Consider the following 16,795-nt stretch of genomic DNA (forward strand, 5'->3'; position numbering starts at 1 on the left):
CCGACCCGAGAGGAGATGAGGCACTCGGGACTAAACCAATTTACTTTAGCCTGTGGTGGCTAATTAGGCTCTTCAACGTCTTCATGTACGGAATCACAAATAGAGGAGCGTTTAAAAGACAACCGGACCCGGTCTGATAAGACGCAGACTCACCCTGCTGCTCTTAATGAGTTGTGTGTTCGCGTAGGTGTGAGTGTGTGTGTCGGAGATAAACACTGTTCTGCACGCACTCGGTTATATTTACGGTCAATTAGCGATTTAAAATATTACCGGGGAACTTTCTCCACATCTTCTAGGACCCCTCGGTGTTTTCTGGACCTTATTTTGGACCCCATTCTATTTAAAGTATTCAGTAATAACCGTTCCCGTGCATATTGAGCGTTAGGAGCCTAATAAAGTCCACACACTCCGTCTTTGCGCTTCTATTTGGACAAAGGGGATTGAAAGAAATGAGGAGAGGAGGGGTCGAAAGGCTCCTGTAGTTTTTTTTACACGCCGGGTAATTAAACGCTGTGACTGACAGCAGAGTGCCAAAAGGCGCAGACGCGCTCCCATTGGCCGCTGCGCACTTTACAATCTCCTCTTGTTTCCAGGCTGCGCACCAGAGAGAGGAGCGCTCACCTCCCCAAGCTGTTGCACGAAGCGGACGCGACGCACAGAGGAGCGAGGATCCCGGCGGGGCTGCAGCCAGAGGACGAGACTGTGGACTTTACTCAAACACGCTCGGCACGTTTTTCCACGCACGTTGATAAAGCGGAACCCGGGTTTTTTTCCCCCTCTACCTGATCGGGGTTTTTGATTATTCCTGATTCTGAGTTTCTCCATGAAGTGAGTCTGCTCCGCTCTGCGAGTTACGTTCTTCTTCTTCTTTTTCTTCCTCTTCTTCTTGTTTAAAAAGAAAACATGAGTTCGGCGTCTGAACCGTTCTGGAGCATGATCCGCTTGGTTCTGACGGTGGCGCTCTTGTCGCTGTGCGGAGCCACCGAGTACGAGTACCTGAGCTGGAAGTCGGACTTGTACAACGGCGGGCGCGGCTACGGCAAACCCCCCCAGTGCGTGGACATCCCGGAGGACCTGCGGCTCTGTCACAACGTGGGCTACAACCAGATGCTGCTGCCCAACCTGCTGGAACACGAGACCATGGCCGAGGTGAAGCAGCAGGCCAGCAGCTGGGTTCCCCTGGTGCATAAGAACTGCCACCCGGGCACGCAGGTCCTGCTGTGCTCGCTGTTCGCCCCCGTGTGCCTGGAGCGGCCCATCTACCCGTGCAGATGGCTGTGTGAGGCCGTGCGCGACGGCTGCATCCCCATCATGGAGGCGTTCGGCTTCCCCTGGCCCGAGATGCTCACCTGCGACAAGTTCCCCCAGGACGACGTGTGCATCGCCATGACGCAGCCCAACGCCACCGAGGCCACCAGACCCACAGGTCCGTCCCCTGCACACACACACACACACACACACACACACACACACACACACACACACACACTGGCGCTTTATTATTACTGTGGTTCAACCTATGGCCACCGTATTCAAGCGGTACCAGCAAGCAAGCTCCAACTTTATGAGACAATCTAGGGGTAAAACAGGTTTAGGGCACAAATTAGTTCCTATACAACAAAGCATTAAAATAAGAGGACATACTTGACTGAGTAAACAAACAGCCTCCACTTTTGCCACTGTGTTAAAGTTGACACCTGTGGAGTTAAATGGGCCTGAGAATGTTGTTTCAGGGGTGAAGGTGTGTCTGCAGATGCAAATCCCAATGCAAACAACACAAACGCAGCCTTTTGGAGGAAATGCAGCCGTGAAACTCCAAACTTAATCCCACTTTAGAATGACAACTGCCTCCTTCTCCTCAAACAAACCATCCAGAGGTTCTGCCCTGACGTTTCCCCTCAGATCTGTGGGCATGTTAGCGCTTCAGCATGGAGAGAATGTGGAGGTGCCTCCTGTTTACTAAGCGGTGATGTTGTAATATCGAGGAGGAGAGGAAAAAAAGAAGCTTGAAAGCGTTAACAGATGTTATTAATTTATTCAAGGTGTTTGTTGAGTCGGAGGACAATGCTGGGAGAGAATCCAGCAGCAGCAGCAGCAGCAGCACATTGAATACCTGCGACCGTTCATCAACACAGTTGAGCCGTCTAGAACAAATGTAGAGGAATAAAAAAAAGAGCCAGTAAAGTCTCAACAAGTCTCACATCATCATCTATCACCAGATTCCCTTCATCTGCTGGGACTGTGGGTCTGTTGGTAGGAAGCAGAGTCTGAGTCAAGAGGTTTCAGACACCTCATGCAGCATCTGGAGGGGGGGTTAGGTTGTAACAGAGTCCAGGAAAGTGGCCTTCCAGCTCTAACCCGATGAGCCAAGTTGACAAATACCAGACTAACCCTGAAAAATGCACAAAAACAACACGGCCTGGGGAGGATAAAGCGTTGGGGTTTCAAAATAGTTTTTTGTTTGAAAACCACATTTCATGTTCAGGGTTGCAATTCTGCGTCCGTGCCAGTGTCCTCGCTCGCTCGCTCGCTCCCTCGCTCGCTGCCTGGGTGAGGTGTAAGCCAGCCAGAGCAGGCGGGAAAGCACAAGCACCTCATTTATATTAACCATCAAATACAGGGGGAATTTCCATCATCACATCATCAACTTACTTATATTTCAATTTCGAAGCTGTAAATGCAGCACTTGAACGCACCGCAAGGCATTTTTCACTGAACGTGTTGGCCCCGTAAATGGAGGGACTGTGGATGTTCCAGCGCCGGGTGAAGTAGTCTCGCTCAATTACACAGCACCCACTGTATCTGAGGCTTACACGGCACATGCCCTGCCTGCTCGCGTGTGTGCGTGTGCGTGTGTGTGTGTGTGTGTTGGAGGGTGGTGGGGTGTTACTGACTGACTGGACCGAGGCCCGGTTTGGAGGAAAAGACTCCTCTTTCACGGTTAAGGGACCACACAAGAGCTGCGCCTTCCCTCTCCAGACGTCACCTGTTATCATTCGTTGTCTGCGTCGGTAATAAATCAATGCTGCATTCTGGGAGGATTCCTGCAGGACACAGAGTCCGGCCTGTTACGGTCAGAAGGTAAACCCGGTCTGCTAGTTGCTCTGTTTTCTGCTTCATTACCGCCCTGAATGTTCCTCTGCTGCGGAGGAAGTCTACAATCTCCTCACGCGAGCTCGACAAAGACAGACTGAAGCTCTCTAATCATCTCAACTCTTCCCCTTAATGGACGCTAACAGTGCTTTGCTCACTACAAGCCGGTGATAATTGATTTAAAGGAGAGACGAGTGAAGGAGGGGAACGGGACCCTGTGACTCTGTAAACAGTGGCTGCTTTCACAAGCTCTTCACACCTGAGTGAGACTTTCACACGCCTGTGTCAAACACGTGTAATGGACAACTGGCAGCGGAGGGAAAAGCTCCTATTTGTTTTTGTTTCCCCCTCTGATACAGAATGTGACATCAAAGTGCAGTTAAAGCTAAATGTCCCGGGATCAAACTGTAATCAAGAGTTTGTTTGGAAAGGAAGATCACTTCTTCTTCTTCTGGCAGTGTTTAGATCCTTTGTGTGTTGTTCTTCACACTCGTGCCTGGACTTCAGTTGGAGGCTTTGTGTCTTCGCCCCGGCTCTCTCTGGGTTGTGAGTCAGCCTTTACCGTATTTGGAATGTCATAGCATTCCTTCCAGCCTGGAGTGTATATGGTTACACAGATAGGAGGCTCCATTCCTTCCACATTTCTAATGCTTCACTATCTCAGTAGCTGTTCAGTCTGTGCAGATTAGAGACGACGTCTTACACAATGAGTCTGCTGGTTTAGAAGAAGGAAGACCGTCTATCAAAATGTAGCAAAATGTTTACTGCAGCTCTCAGTTACAGCTATAAAAGCTGGAGACATTCCTTTGTGGGGTCAGGTCGTCAGAGCAGAGCCGGAGTTTAGCATCCAACGCTAGATAGGATCTCTCTGTGTGTGTGTGTGTGTGTGTGTGTGTGTGTGTGTGTGTGCAGAGATTCACCAGATTCATCATTTTAAATTAGAATCCAAGCCCAGGGTTGAGATTTACTGAGAGTTTCTTCATTCTGAATGAGAGATCTCTGTTTTGTTGCCCTCTTCATGCCTCCTTAGCTCATTTAAGGAGAAGTGAGGTGTATCATTCTAATGTGAGGAGATGATTAACCGGCCCGTTGACCTCCGCTCACTTCAGACCTCTCTCTCTCTCTTCTCTCTCTCACACAGGTTACTCCCCCATCTGCCCTCCATGCGACAACGAAATGAAAACAGACACCATGTTGGAGCACATGTGTGCCAGCGAGTTTGGTAAGCGTCCTCCCAACACCTACCACACACACACACACACACACGCACACACACACGGACATACCCCAGGTTTGCTCATGCTTGTTGCCAGAGCAGGAGTGTATCAATTGTCTCTAACAAGTATGAAGGTTTGACCTATAAGAGAGGTTTGCACTCCAGTCCCACCTTTGGAGCGTCCCTCTCCTTCCTACTTATCATGTAACCTTTGGAATCGTGGGCTGTCTGGCTTAGCAGAGGCTGATATTCTGTAACTAATGAATTGGGGTTATTGAGAGTGGCACTAAAGTCTTTATGTGACAGATCCTCACGGCAGTAAAGGGGATGTTTGTTCTAGTGTCTGGGCTCAGTTGGAGATCTTTTCTGTCTCGTCCTGTTGGTGCACACACAAGGGACACGAAACCTCTCTAGATGAAGTCAATGATAACACTATAAACATGTAATTATATAAAATATACGTGCGTTATTGCTTAGTGGTGTAAGGAGAGGAAGTGTGCCATGTGAGGAAATGAGCCAAAGAAAGCTTCTGCCAACTGGAAACCAATGGAGGGTTTGTGCGTTCAAGGAAATTGGTTCTTAATAGGTCGTGTTTATGTCTATATATGTCTGAAGAAAGGTTTCTTCACTTTAAATATGCACATGAATGCACTAAACCAAACATGATTGATAGAGATTCAAGTCCTGTCTTTGACACACACACACACACACACACACACACAGAAATTCGTATTTTGTCTCCAAAACTAATTCATTGCTGGTGAAAGCTTTAAAAGTAGATCAGTGTAGCTCATGGGTAATTGGTAGATTAGCGTGCAGGCACTTTCATCAGATCTAATTATGTGGAGAAATGTATTTTCCATCGCAATCATGGCAAAGACGAGCAGCCAGTGGAAACAGTGAGGGATCCAAGAAGATGGAGACGCTGCTGGAAACTCAACTAAATATGTGTTAGCAGCTCGCTCGTCAGATTAACAATCAGATCGTTCTGAGATTCTACACTTGATGCATACATAAAGGAATTCCCCCAAGAGATGGAGTTTGTGAAATCTCCTAATATCTAGCCTTGTATTCCAAACAGACTGATTTCCTTGGCAGGTCTGTGAATATCAGGGGATTTTGATAAATGAATCATTCCCATGGATAAAGCACAAAACATGTCACCAGCATTCTTACACTTTTATTAGATTAGACACTCTTCACTGCAACTGGAACAGGAATGAGAGTGGAGAGGAACAAACCAGGAAGAACGAACTCAAGGCTCCTATAGGGACATCCTGGGAAATCCATGGAATTTAGCTTGAAGGACAGGGAGAATGGACTCAATCTGTCGTTCTTGAGTTGAAATAAAGACACGTTGAAGACTTTTTAGACGAGGACTTCCAGCCTAAATGTGAGCAGAAGATAAAGCTGGAGTCCCTGTCTAGAATTCCAGGTGCCATGTTGGCAGAACGCGGCGTGGACGCATTGGAAACAGACGTCCCCTTTCAATTCTCAGAAAAGTTTAAAGTTACATTTGTTTAAGGAATTGTCTTGTTGTTTATGCTGTGGTGACGGGACTCTGCCTTTTCCGTCTGCGTCGCTCTTTGCCAAGAGGAGAGTGGCACATTATTGGCTTGTTTCATCTCTGATGAAGACAGATGTTGTTTTGCTTCCTTGTCATAAGTCTCTTAACGCTTTGACATGTGAGGATACACAGAGAGATTTAGTACCAGACTGAGGATGAGACATTGGGGCTGCTTATGGTTGCAGGTTTGAACCCACAAGGGGACGAGCTCGCTGTGGAATGCAGCACATGTTGGACACGGTGGACGGAGCGTTGGGCTTTGACTCCACTTGATTGCGGCGGATAAACAAGTAATACAGAGATAACGGCCAGACAGACCCAAGATTTGTTTGCTGTTTTTTCCAGCAGGCTGAAGGGTTTTAGATTTAGTCTGAGAGTTAAACTGCAGTTATAAATAACCCCGACAGCAGCGTGGAGTTTTTTGTGAAGTAAAAGTAAAAAAAACAAAGATGCCAATGGAAAAATCCCAGCGTTTAATCAGGACGTGTTTGATTCTCCAGCTGAAGATAAGAGCGCTGCCACCAGCCTGAGCTCTTGCCAGTTAGAACTTGACTGAACGTGGAGGCAGTAGCTGCATGTTCTCCGAGCTCAAGTTCAAAGGTCAAGTTATTAAGAGGTCTCGTCTGTCCACAGCATAGATATGACTGAGTTTCCTGCTCCTCGCTCTGGAGTCTGGAGACGGAAAACCACAGAGAGGCCAGAGGAATTAATCACACAAAGTCTTTATTAATCTGTGTGGGCCAATCATACCTCCACCCTGGCAAGGAATTAACATTCTTGTCCGCTGAAAAAAAAACAGGTTACGGGAAGCATCCAGTTTCCAAAGATTTGTTCACTCAGAGAAGTTAATTGTGAGTTTGCCTTGTGTAATATTTTACATAAGCACTTCAGATTGATGCTGCTTGCATTTGGAGAAGGGAAATGTTGCTTTGGAGCAGAGACAGCAAAGTTACCGGGCTGTGATATGTCACGCATGAGTCACGTGGCACAGGAACAAGCTACGATACTTTTGGTTCCAACACACACACACACACACACACACACACACACACACACACACACACACACACACACACATACCTACACACACACCTCCTATTGCCACCTCAGCTGCTGACAGATTTATAGCACATCCCACTTCAGCACTTTGTTCCCACTGCAATTTAGCTTTGTGCTTAAGGTTTTACGCTCCCTCATTGTCCCAAAAACCCCAGCACCCTTCAATTAAATCTTTCCTCTGCCTCAGACAGCTCACTTTGTTATCGTTGCCAAATTGCTCCCTCCCTATGCTGATGCAATAAACAGGAGGGCAGCCGTGCACCCAGGACCGATCACTTTGGCTTATCGGATAAGACGTGTTTGCATGATTGAGAACGGGGCCTGGTCCCCCCCCCCCCTTCCACACACACACACACACACACCCCTGCTGGCTTTATGACACCCTGGGAGCTGGAGGGTCTGTGTCTATTTCTGAACTGGCAGAGGGAATCACAGTGCGGGGAAAGAGCCCGATAAGTTAAAGGGGATTTTTTTTAAGGAAGGAAGTGTTTTCCGTTGCGTTGCTTGAGATGCACAGTGATGTTCCTGTAGAGAAGTGAGGGTTCTCTCAGTAATACTTCAGAAATTCACCTTAGATTAGATTTGAATCCAGCTGAAGTCCTCAGATCACCACCAAAACATTGATTCACCTTAGTTTGTTCATTATTTCAAAATAAAAGCCTCAAAGTAAGCATTGAAAGGTCTAAATTACACTTTGAATTTATTCCCTCATCCCTTTATTCCATGAGGTCTTTAGCTTTCCTTTGGTTAAATCTGTGCATATTGGTCAGCTTACTTGGCTCTGCTTGTTTGCGTTCTGTACCTTGCATAAAGACAATAAGAGCTCACGTTTTGTGGTGAAGGGGTGTGGATGAAGATGAAGACCACCTGCTAGATGGATTTTCACATTTCGTCTTTCCTGAAGCAAAGTAGTTGTTGAAATGTTTCAGCGGAATGGAAATTATAATTATGGGCGTCAGTTTTCCCAACATTGGCCCAGAATATCATAGACAAAGAGGACGGCACCGGTTCATCATCCATCTGCAGAAGATGCCACTTGTTTCCTCTTGAATAGTTGAATGATTCCATAGTGACTGCTAACTGTACGTTCCTGCTAAAGAGATTAAGAGCTCAAACAACACGAGGTGCAAAGAAAGTTCAATGCAGAGTTGAAGGATTATCAAGGATGAAGGATTTATCAAGATGAAGTCCTTTCAGGGGTGGGCCAGGCCGCTTTTATGACTCACTAATTATGAATGCTCCTCCTTTTGATTTCTCCGAACACTAAGCCTCCTCACAGAGAACGTTTCAGAGGCTGGAGACAGAGGATAAACGTCTTAATCCCTACCATGTGCGCTGTTAATACTGGGAAAAACACATTGGCTTCTTTCTTAACACTTTAATTAGCAATTGGAAGATGCATGTGCGATTGAAGAGATAACACGTCGAGCTGTTTCACGCTGCCAGTGGTTCTGTTGCTCAAAGTGAGTCAACAGGGATTGTGTGTCTACATCTATAAAGAATATTAGATTAAAGTTTTATCTGTTCCGATCTGTGTTGGAGTGTGAAAAGGATCCGTGCTCCATCAGGGTGTTCCTCTGGTCACAGGACCTCATCTGACACCGCTCTGTGATTTATCCTGACAGCCGCTCCATGAATTACATTTGACGTTGCATGTTTAGTTGTGTTCTCATGCTGCGGTGTCACAAGGTCGTCTGTGCTGCACACACATCACTTGGCAGAGGGAGGTTTGGACCACCGAAGGCTGAAACGTCTCACAAGGAGATGTGGAGGAAACAGAGATTAGAAGGTTAACTGGAGTTTAGTGAAAGATCAGGCACATTAACCCCGTGGGGTCTAAAGATTGGTTGTTGGTTTTACTCTTTTGCCACCTAATAAGCTGCATTTTCATTTTCTAAACCTCCTTTGTTGTTCTCAGAGCAACTGTGAGGGAGTTTAGATCATTTCACAGTCCAGCATATAAAAAAGTTCTGCTTTTCCTCCAAATTTACATACACATTTATTATACATTTTGTAGATGTTTTAGTTTTTCTCTTTTATTATTTATATTTTTTATATCAAAACTCCAAAATCATCAATCATTAAGTTTTTAGACACATTCTTCCTCTCTTTATTCCTCTTCATACTCATCAGTAATCACCTCTAACCAGGTGCAGTGATCCGCACTGAGCCCCAGTTACACAGATGAAACCAATTCATGCTTAACTATGGTTTGGCACGATAGAGGCGAGACATGCGCTCTTTTGTCCAACTTAATGTGCGACAGGGGAGACAAGATTTATTTCATAAGTTTGGAATATTCCTTCTTTCCTGGGATTTTGAAAAACTTTGTAAACTTTCTTCCTTCTCAGATCAAATCAAAATCAAAATAAGATTATCTAACATGTTTTTGGAAAATGTAGCTTTCCATGCAAATCAAAAATAAATCATAAAACATTTGAGTAGCAAAGAATTCCATTTTGAACATTTACATGCCATTTTAAAACTTAATTCCTAATCTGAGTGTTATTTTATCTTGTCATTTATCATGCAAACACCCAAACCAGACAGTAATTAGCATGAATCAATATGTGACTACTACATGTAAATTTGTACTTTGGACTTTATGCTTCTCCTCACATGGCGCTCTTCCTCTTGTACACAGATCAGACAATGACTCATCAATATTCATCCATTGACTCAATTGTATTGCTGTCATGTTTACATCCGACTCCACATTACAGAGTACAGTGTGTATGTAAACATACTAAATGCATTCGAGAGTTAACCATTGAGCCAAGGGAAAATGTGAGCTGGCTCTCCTCTCACACTTCTAGACTCCAGGTCTGCTTGATGGAGGCACGTAGCCCTCAGGTACAGAGAATATTCTCAAGATTTTCCGAGTGTTCCTTCAGAGGCTGTTGTCATGTCTCATCTTCGTCACTGTCCTGCAGCATTACAGCTGAAGACGATGTGATCATGTGCAGATGGCTTTAAATATTCCTTCAGTCCTTAGAGGCAGGGATGTGCTCTGACCAAACATTTTGTTCAGTCACATTAGAGTATAATGTGTGTTTCCCTCTTCTCTGATCACAGCGTTTAAGACCAAGATCAAGGAGGTGAAGAGAGAAAACATGGACCGCAAGGTGATTCTGCAGAAGAGGAAGAAGCTGTTGAAAGCAGGGACCCTGAAGAAGAAGGACATGAAGAAGCTGGTGTTGTACTTGAAGAACGGCGCAGACTGCCCCTGCCAGCAGCTGGACAACCTCGCTAACCAGTATCTAATCATGGGCCGCAAGGTAGACAAGCAGTACCTGATCACAGGCATCCACAAGTGGGACAAGTCCAGCAAGGAGTTCAAAAAGGCCATAAAGAAACTCAAGACCTACAAGTGTCCCGCCTTTGAGAACGTCTTCAAATAACCTGTCTGCATCTCATCCCACATATGAACTTGCACAAGTATGAAAATCCCAAACTTTGCTTTTCTGTTGTTTATATATCTATATATCTTTGTATATTTACAGATATACTTTGAAATCTCCACCGTTCAGTTCCAGCTGAGGGTGGTGGTGATTGATGACACTGCAGTTTATTAAAGGGTCGGGTTTGCATTTTTATTTTTTTTATTTTTTTTTGTTTGTTTCTTAAGAAAAAGATGTAGTTAAAAAAACAAAAACAAGCCCTTCCTCACTGAAATCATTTCCACTATATGTATGTAGATATTTGTGTTATTCTCCTCCCTCCCACATCCATTAGGTTGCTTCATATCTTTCTCTTATACATATCGTAACATAATAAATCAAAGCAGTCTGAATAATTAGGCGATGGAACTGACTTTTAACTCCTGTTTAGCTTCAAACCTCCCCCGAGCGAGTGCAGCTCCAGGTAGGGACCGTGTTGAATAACTTATTGACAGTGATACGATGGATGATAGAGCTGCTGTGAGCCGAGCCGCTTGTTTCATCAGATTAGTGACTGCACTACCACTAATTATGACCTTCACTTTACTTATCCATGCCTCAGTTCAGTGACTATTTCTATTTTTTATTTTTTTTAACGTGAAAATGTGTAACAGACACTAATAAGCATCAACCAATCCTCTCTGGTACATATCAGCTATGAGATGATGTGTAGGTCCACTCTTATATAACATACTGTGATTGAAAACAAAAGTGCAGAATGCAACGAGTAGCTGTGGAAGAACTAACATCTCATTCTAGTGCAGTCTAGATTCGTGCGGTCGCTTGACATTCGGCCTAATGTTGTTGTTGTTTATTCTAACATTTCTGTCTCTAATTGCAGTAATCTGTCTTCATCAGTAGGACTTTGTAGTCTCACATTATTAAAAGTGCAAAAGGTATCAAAATGCAAATAATGCCAAAAGTGCGTCTTGGTTTGTTTTGCTCGGTGTGTTCTGGTCCGTTTTAGCACTATTTTGCATCATGATTTGAATGTCATTGCTGCCTATTACATGTACATACAAATTTTACATAAATGTGGAAAAAAATGAAAATGTGTCTGGCATATTATTTTCTTTTCTTTTAGTAATTTATGCAGATGTTTTCAGGGTTCTGTCCTCATTCTTTAAGGACGCTGTGATTGATTGACAGGCTGCTGTTCATGTTAGATTCCATCAGACACTTCTTAAAACGTGAAATGTAGAAGGAAAGACGGTAAAAAGCATTTCCCTGTCTCAGTAAGTCGTGACCTCGGTGTCATCAAGTTCTATCTGACATGTTGATCGAATATAAACTTCAAATTTATGGTTTCAACATTTCAAAAGTCCGTCTACGTAAGACATCGGCCTGCCAGGATGACAAAACGTGAACGCCCTGTGTGTGTGTGTCACTTTTCTTTCATCAAATTTGTCATTTGTCATTTTCATTTGCCAACTTACAACAACATCTTTATTCCTGAATCAAACCTCCCGTCCTCTCCTCACCTCACCTCCCTGTTCTGTACGATGCTTTATAAACAAAAAATAGGCCTCAAAATGCCTCACAGTCAGCTTTTGACAGTCAAGTCAAACAAAGCCCAGAGCTTTCTCCCAGCCGTGCCAAACTAAAGGGAAGTTTTCACGCTTTTTGGGAAGATAGCGTCTGGTATCGCTGGATGGATCTCCACGCTCAAGGCTCTCTCACGCATGCCTGTTTTTATTTCCTCTCTCTCTGACCGTGCTCTTCAAACGATCGCAAATTCTTGTCTTGATGTCTTATGGCTCCGCGAAGGCTTCGGAGTTTCACAGGCTGTTGGCTCGTCGGTATGCGGTGTGCAAATGCTAATCCTGAGATATACATCATTAACACCTCATGCTGATCGTGGCGTTTCAGACCTGCTCTGCCAAAAGACACTGCTGTGTAATCCGCTGTCAGACTCGGAGAGATTTGTTTCCATCATTTGGATGAGAGACGCGTCCGTGCTGAGCAGACACGCTTTCCTTGGTTGTTTCATCAGAGGCATGAAGAGAAACACGCTCACTCCCGATCCAAAGACAATCAACAACAAGAGCGATGGAAGGCACGGGGTTGTTAACAAGCAACGTGAACAAAGGTGTGAGTAGCTGCTCTAGAATGTTTTAATGTGAATATTTGCATGAGCTGAAATCCATCATGTTTATCCAGCGTGAGTAAACAAGAAAACATGAAACGATTCTGTCAATAAAAAGGCTTGTTAAAGACCAGGAAGTATCAAACGGACCAACTCTCGCCCATCTGGTTCCAGTAACTCCTTTGGTATTGGAAAATATATCTCAGATGTGGACTTTGCTTTCTAATCATTACTTCAGCTGCCTTCAAAAGAGTCCCAGAAACAACGGGGCCAGCATCCAGCTTTGTCCTATTAGGAGATGATCTGCAAAAAAACATCCTGTTGAATTCGTTGTCTCACTGAAAAACCACAAATTGACATACGTGATGAAATCCTGTTTTGATTGCTCCCACGTCAGAGGCTAGGAAACTATTCTATTATTCATTTAATATTTGCTCGCACAGGCCTTGATTTAAGTGAGCGTGATAACGCACAACTGGAAAGTGTTACGACACGGGCCGCTCAGATCCATTTGATTGTTATTGACAGTTCGGTGATCGAATCCTGCAAAAACCTGCTTTGTTTATAAAAAAGGTATAAAGGTAACACGTAGGGACGCTATGTGGCTTTGGAATAGAGATCTAGATTGTAGAAATGTTGACATGGTGTAATTTTGACTCTTTATTCAACCCACCAGCTTGATCGATGTCACTGAGAAATTTAGTTTTTCCATTTCAACATTTGTGTTTTTGGATACGACCTCTTCATTTCCCGAACGTTCTGCTGTTTTCTTCAAAAGAGCAAATTATCAAAAGTCTCAACTTGACCTTCATATACAAGTCATGACTAACCACATACCAGAAGTGTCTCACGTCCTTCTGTCTTATCAAAGACACATCTGGGTAACTTTGGGACACCGCTGTCTATTTAAGATGCAACTGCACGTTCTCACATTTACATGAGGAAACAATAAAGTGTTATTAAGACTTATAGCACAAATATTTGGCAGCCAAAAGGTTTTTTTCAAAAGGTCCAAATGTTTCCTCTTATGGATCTTTGAACCATGGATAAGCCTTGGGGTTTGAGAAACCTCTGTTCTTAATCCCTGTATGTGCCCTCAAAGGCAGTGCCGTTCCCCTAACTGCTGTAAAGAAAGCCTTTGTTTTTAACTGCATGGCTGTGTTCTCTGTTTTATGGTACACCATCAGTAGCCACAAACTTAAAAGGTCACTGTGTAGGCAGAACACGTCAGCCGCCATCATAAAGCAGAAACATGCGTCCACGTTTAGAAGCGTTTCCTCTGCAGTTATATATATGAAACACTGTCCGTCCTCCTCCCAAAGCTTCGGCTCAGCCTTCCAGCCATCAGGAACTCTGTGGATTCATGCTAATTGAAGACATTTTGAAATCCCGATATACAATGTTGGCATAAGTGGCGGCTGACAGCTTCACCTGTGCGTCTGCATACAAAGTCACTCAAACACAAGAAGGCTTCTGGCTCTTTTGTTGACCCCGAGCCAAACAGCAAGCCATTAATGTATTTGGCTTGTCTGCGGGATTCAGGGAGAAGGACGGGTTGACACATCGTGTTAGAGGCCAGGTTCCTCTGGAATTTTTGGGATCCTAGTCAATTTGGCAGATTAGTCATATCAATCTTCTGGCTGTTAACGGCCCAGAACCTCGGGCTGTTTGCCTCTTGCTCGCTTTCAAAGCTAACGCTGCTCACAGGGAGCGATTATGAGTCTAACAGCCATCCAGATCCAGGAGGAACACGGATAACCTGCAAGGAGCATAAAACAGAGAAACAATTGTTTTCTTTTTCACCAGGGAGCTGGGAAAGGGGGGTCGGGGGTGGGGGGTGGGGGTGGGGGTTCACATGTGGCCAGTGGCCATATGTTTTTGAATAATAGCCATTAGTTTTAAGAGGATGATGTCATTGTGAGCTTGCTGTTCCAGTAACTATATTCCTCCAGTTCTGGATCTGAACCCTAATGACTCCTGCAATGCATGATTGTTAATCTTCATAAGGAAGGTGAGGACATATTTGCTGTAAACATGGACTGGGTGTGTTATTATTACACAAATCTATCCAATGAGACTTTGTTTGAGATTGTGTTTGTAGATACAAGATGAAATTTACAGTTCATGTATAAAGAGTTCATATCTGACATTTCTCATTTCTAAAGACAAATGTAGATTTATGAAGAAGTTGGAAGACGAATCACCACAGACGGTGAATTGAGTACGGACGCAGTGAATCAATATGATTGATTCCTATCGAGAATATTCTGTGATTAAATACTTGAAAAAGCAAAAGAAAGAAGGAAAGAAGGAAAGATGGATCTGTATTGGGATGAATTCTATTGAAGGATGTGTTCTGGATGCATTGTGTGTTATCAGTCTCTTCATAGTCACTCAGTGAACTCCAGCTGTTCTTAATCAAAAAGAAAACAATTGTTAAAAAAAGCAAAAACACGTTCTCTTCTCCAATCAAGCGGTGAAGTGTTTCCTTACCAAACCGCACTTTGACATAATGCCAATCAGTTTGCCACTTCTTACTATAAAGGTTTACATCAGCCCAGAAAACTGTTCCGCATATAAAACAGTGGGTGATCCCATTTGGGTTTCCCTGTTTGCAACTCACACAAACCACATTTACAACAAATCCTTCAGCTGTGCCGGCGGTGCTGGGCTCTGCTGAGGCACATGGAGAGGTGGATGACCAATCAATAAAGGCATCTCTGGTAAAAGTTCATGTGTGTCACCAAAACACTTCCCGTGCTTCCAAAGCCCAAGGATCTGAGTGAATTTCAGCGATGGTGACCCAATAAACTAGAAGCAGCTGTGACTCAACAAAGTCCTGAGCAGGATGTGGGGACGGTCAACCAATCCTTTTATTACCAACATCCAGATTACTGAGCATTATGAGGATGATGTGACGTAGACTAAGATCAGTCGGGGTTCTTTCTTTGCTCAGAGTCACAAACGTTGTTGCTCAATCTCATATTAAATATTGTTATTATACACAACCTCAGAATGGTGACAGAGCAGCATGTTAGTGTTTAAGAAATGGATCTTCGGTTTTTAACAGCCTCTTAAAATCCAGTACTGCATTTTCAAGAGTGTATGATGTCATCACCGCATCAGTTGTTTTGTTTTACAGGATTACTCAGAAAGTTATGAGTGCATTTACAGGAAATTGGTAGATTCAGATGATTTCAACATTTAAATTTTCAATATCAAATCAATCTCAATTAAAAATACAAATCAAGCATGTTTATCCCGTGAACACGCATTTTTATCCGTTCTGCACTGTATTTATTAAATGTTTCACTATTATCTGACGGTAAGTATGCATCTCTTTCTCTTCTTTCCAGAGTAGACAAAGTGTCTTAACAAAGTGTTGATTGGTTCACACTTGTATCCCGGCTTGAGGAGCCTCTTTAGTGTCTCTGCCTGCTTCACCCCAGACTCCATTGTGTCTCTTTTATGAAGATACACTTGATCTCACTCTTATTTTATTTGTGTAAAGCGTTAGAAGAAGAAGAAGAAGAAGAGGAGAACAATGAAATACACTCACACACGTCAACATGCATATTAAATTCATTTACTTTTGAGTGTGTGTTGATTGTGTAATGCAGTTCTCAGTTGCCATGGAGGAGCTAGATGTTAAAAATCAATCAAATCAAATCAACTTCAGGAACAATCTAGAAAAAAGAAAAGGCAGGAAACAAAGATGCAGGCGACGATCTTGAGTTTGAAGTGAATCAATGCAGATGCCTTATCATTTATTGTTACTACAATATGGTAAAGAAATAGTTATATGGTTGTATACTTACTGTCAGAACAGCACATAAGAACATTCATATAGATAGAGTAAAGGGTGACAGCACAGAGTACACAGTAAAATAAGTAAGTTAATGTTTGTACTCTCTCTCTCTCTCTCATGATGGCTGTGATGCAGTGTTGGTATGCAGTCGGTGCTTATCAAGGTTGAATGGTGAAGTTCAGTCGTGTCTGACGTTCCTTTACTTCTGCAGCATTCCCGGCACAGTGGTGATTATTCCATAAGTATCCCAGCTCACTAACTCGCTCCAAGAAGGCGGCTCGGAGCGGCGTCTGCCTTCTTATTATGTTATCATGATATATTAATGCAGGAACAGACAGCTTTATGGGAGCTTTCCACCTGAAATGAAAACACATTACATATTTACTTTTCCTGGCATGGCTCCCTTTGGAAAATGATAAAGGTGCAGGGGGCCGTGCACATATTTGGGAAATCATGAATTGACATGATGCGGAGTTTCCTTGGGCAGCAGAGTGAACCTGGACCAGATGAACGTGCACCATGTCAC

The 16,795-nt window shown here is 43.8% G+C and overlaps 1 protein-coding gene across 1 annotated transcript; it reads left to right on the forward strand.

The window, feature by feature from the left end:
* The first annotated feature begins 552 nt into the window (after positions 1-552).
* Positions 553-11,262, forward strand: LOC143011581 (secreted frizzled-related protein 1-like). The gene is made up of 3 exons (XM_076164496.1): positions 553-1,426; positions 4,235-4,315; positions 10,011-11,262. The coding sequence occupies exons 1-3, from the start codon at positions 904-906 to the stop codon at positions 10,334-10,336; spliced, it is 930 nt and encodes a 309-aa protein (XP_076020611.1). The 5' UTR covers positions 553-903; the 3' UTR covers positions 10,337-11,262.
* Positions 11,263-16,795: the final 5,533 nt, after the last annotated feature.

The sequence above is a fragment of the Genypterus blacodes genome, unplaced genomic scaffold (assembly GCF_046128005.1).
Source record: "Genypterus blacodes isolate CSIRO-AG114 ecotype Tasmania unplaced genomic scaffold, CSIRO-AGI_Gbla_v1 ptg000136l_1, whole genome shotgun sequence".
Taxonomy (NCBI): domain Eukaryota; kingdom Metazoa; phylum Chordata; class Actinopteri; order Ophidiiformes; family Ophidiidae; genus Genypterus; species Genypterus blacodes.

Excerpts from the sequence above, each read along its gene's own strand:
- LOC143011581 (XM_076164496.1), top strand. The coding sequence starts at position 904 with ATGAGTTCGGCGTCTGAACCGTTCTGGAGCATGATCCGCTTGGTTCTG. Across the intron at positions 1,427-4,234 it reads CGAGGCCACCAGACCCACAG|GTTACTCCCCCATCTGCCCT; the intron begins GTCCGTCCCCTG and ends TCTCTCACACAG. Across the intron at positions 4,316-10,010 it reads CATGTGTGCCAGCGAGTTTG|CGTTTAAGACCAAGATCAAG; the intron begins GTAAGCGTCCTC and ends CTCTGATCACAG.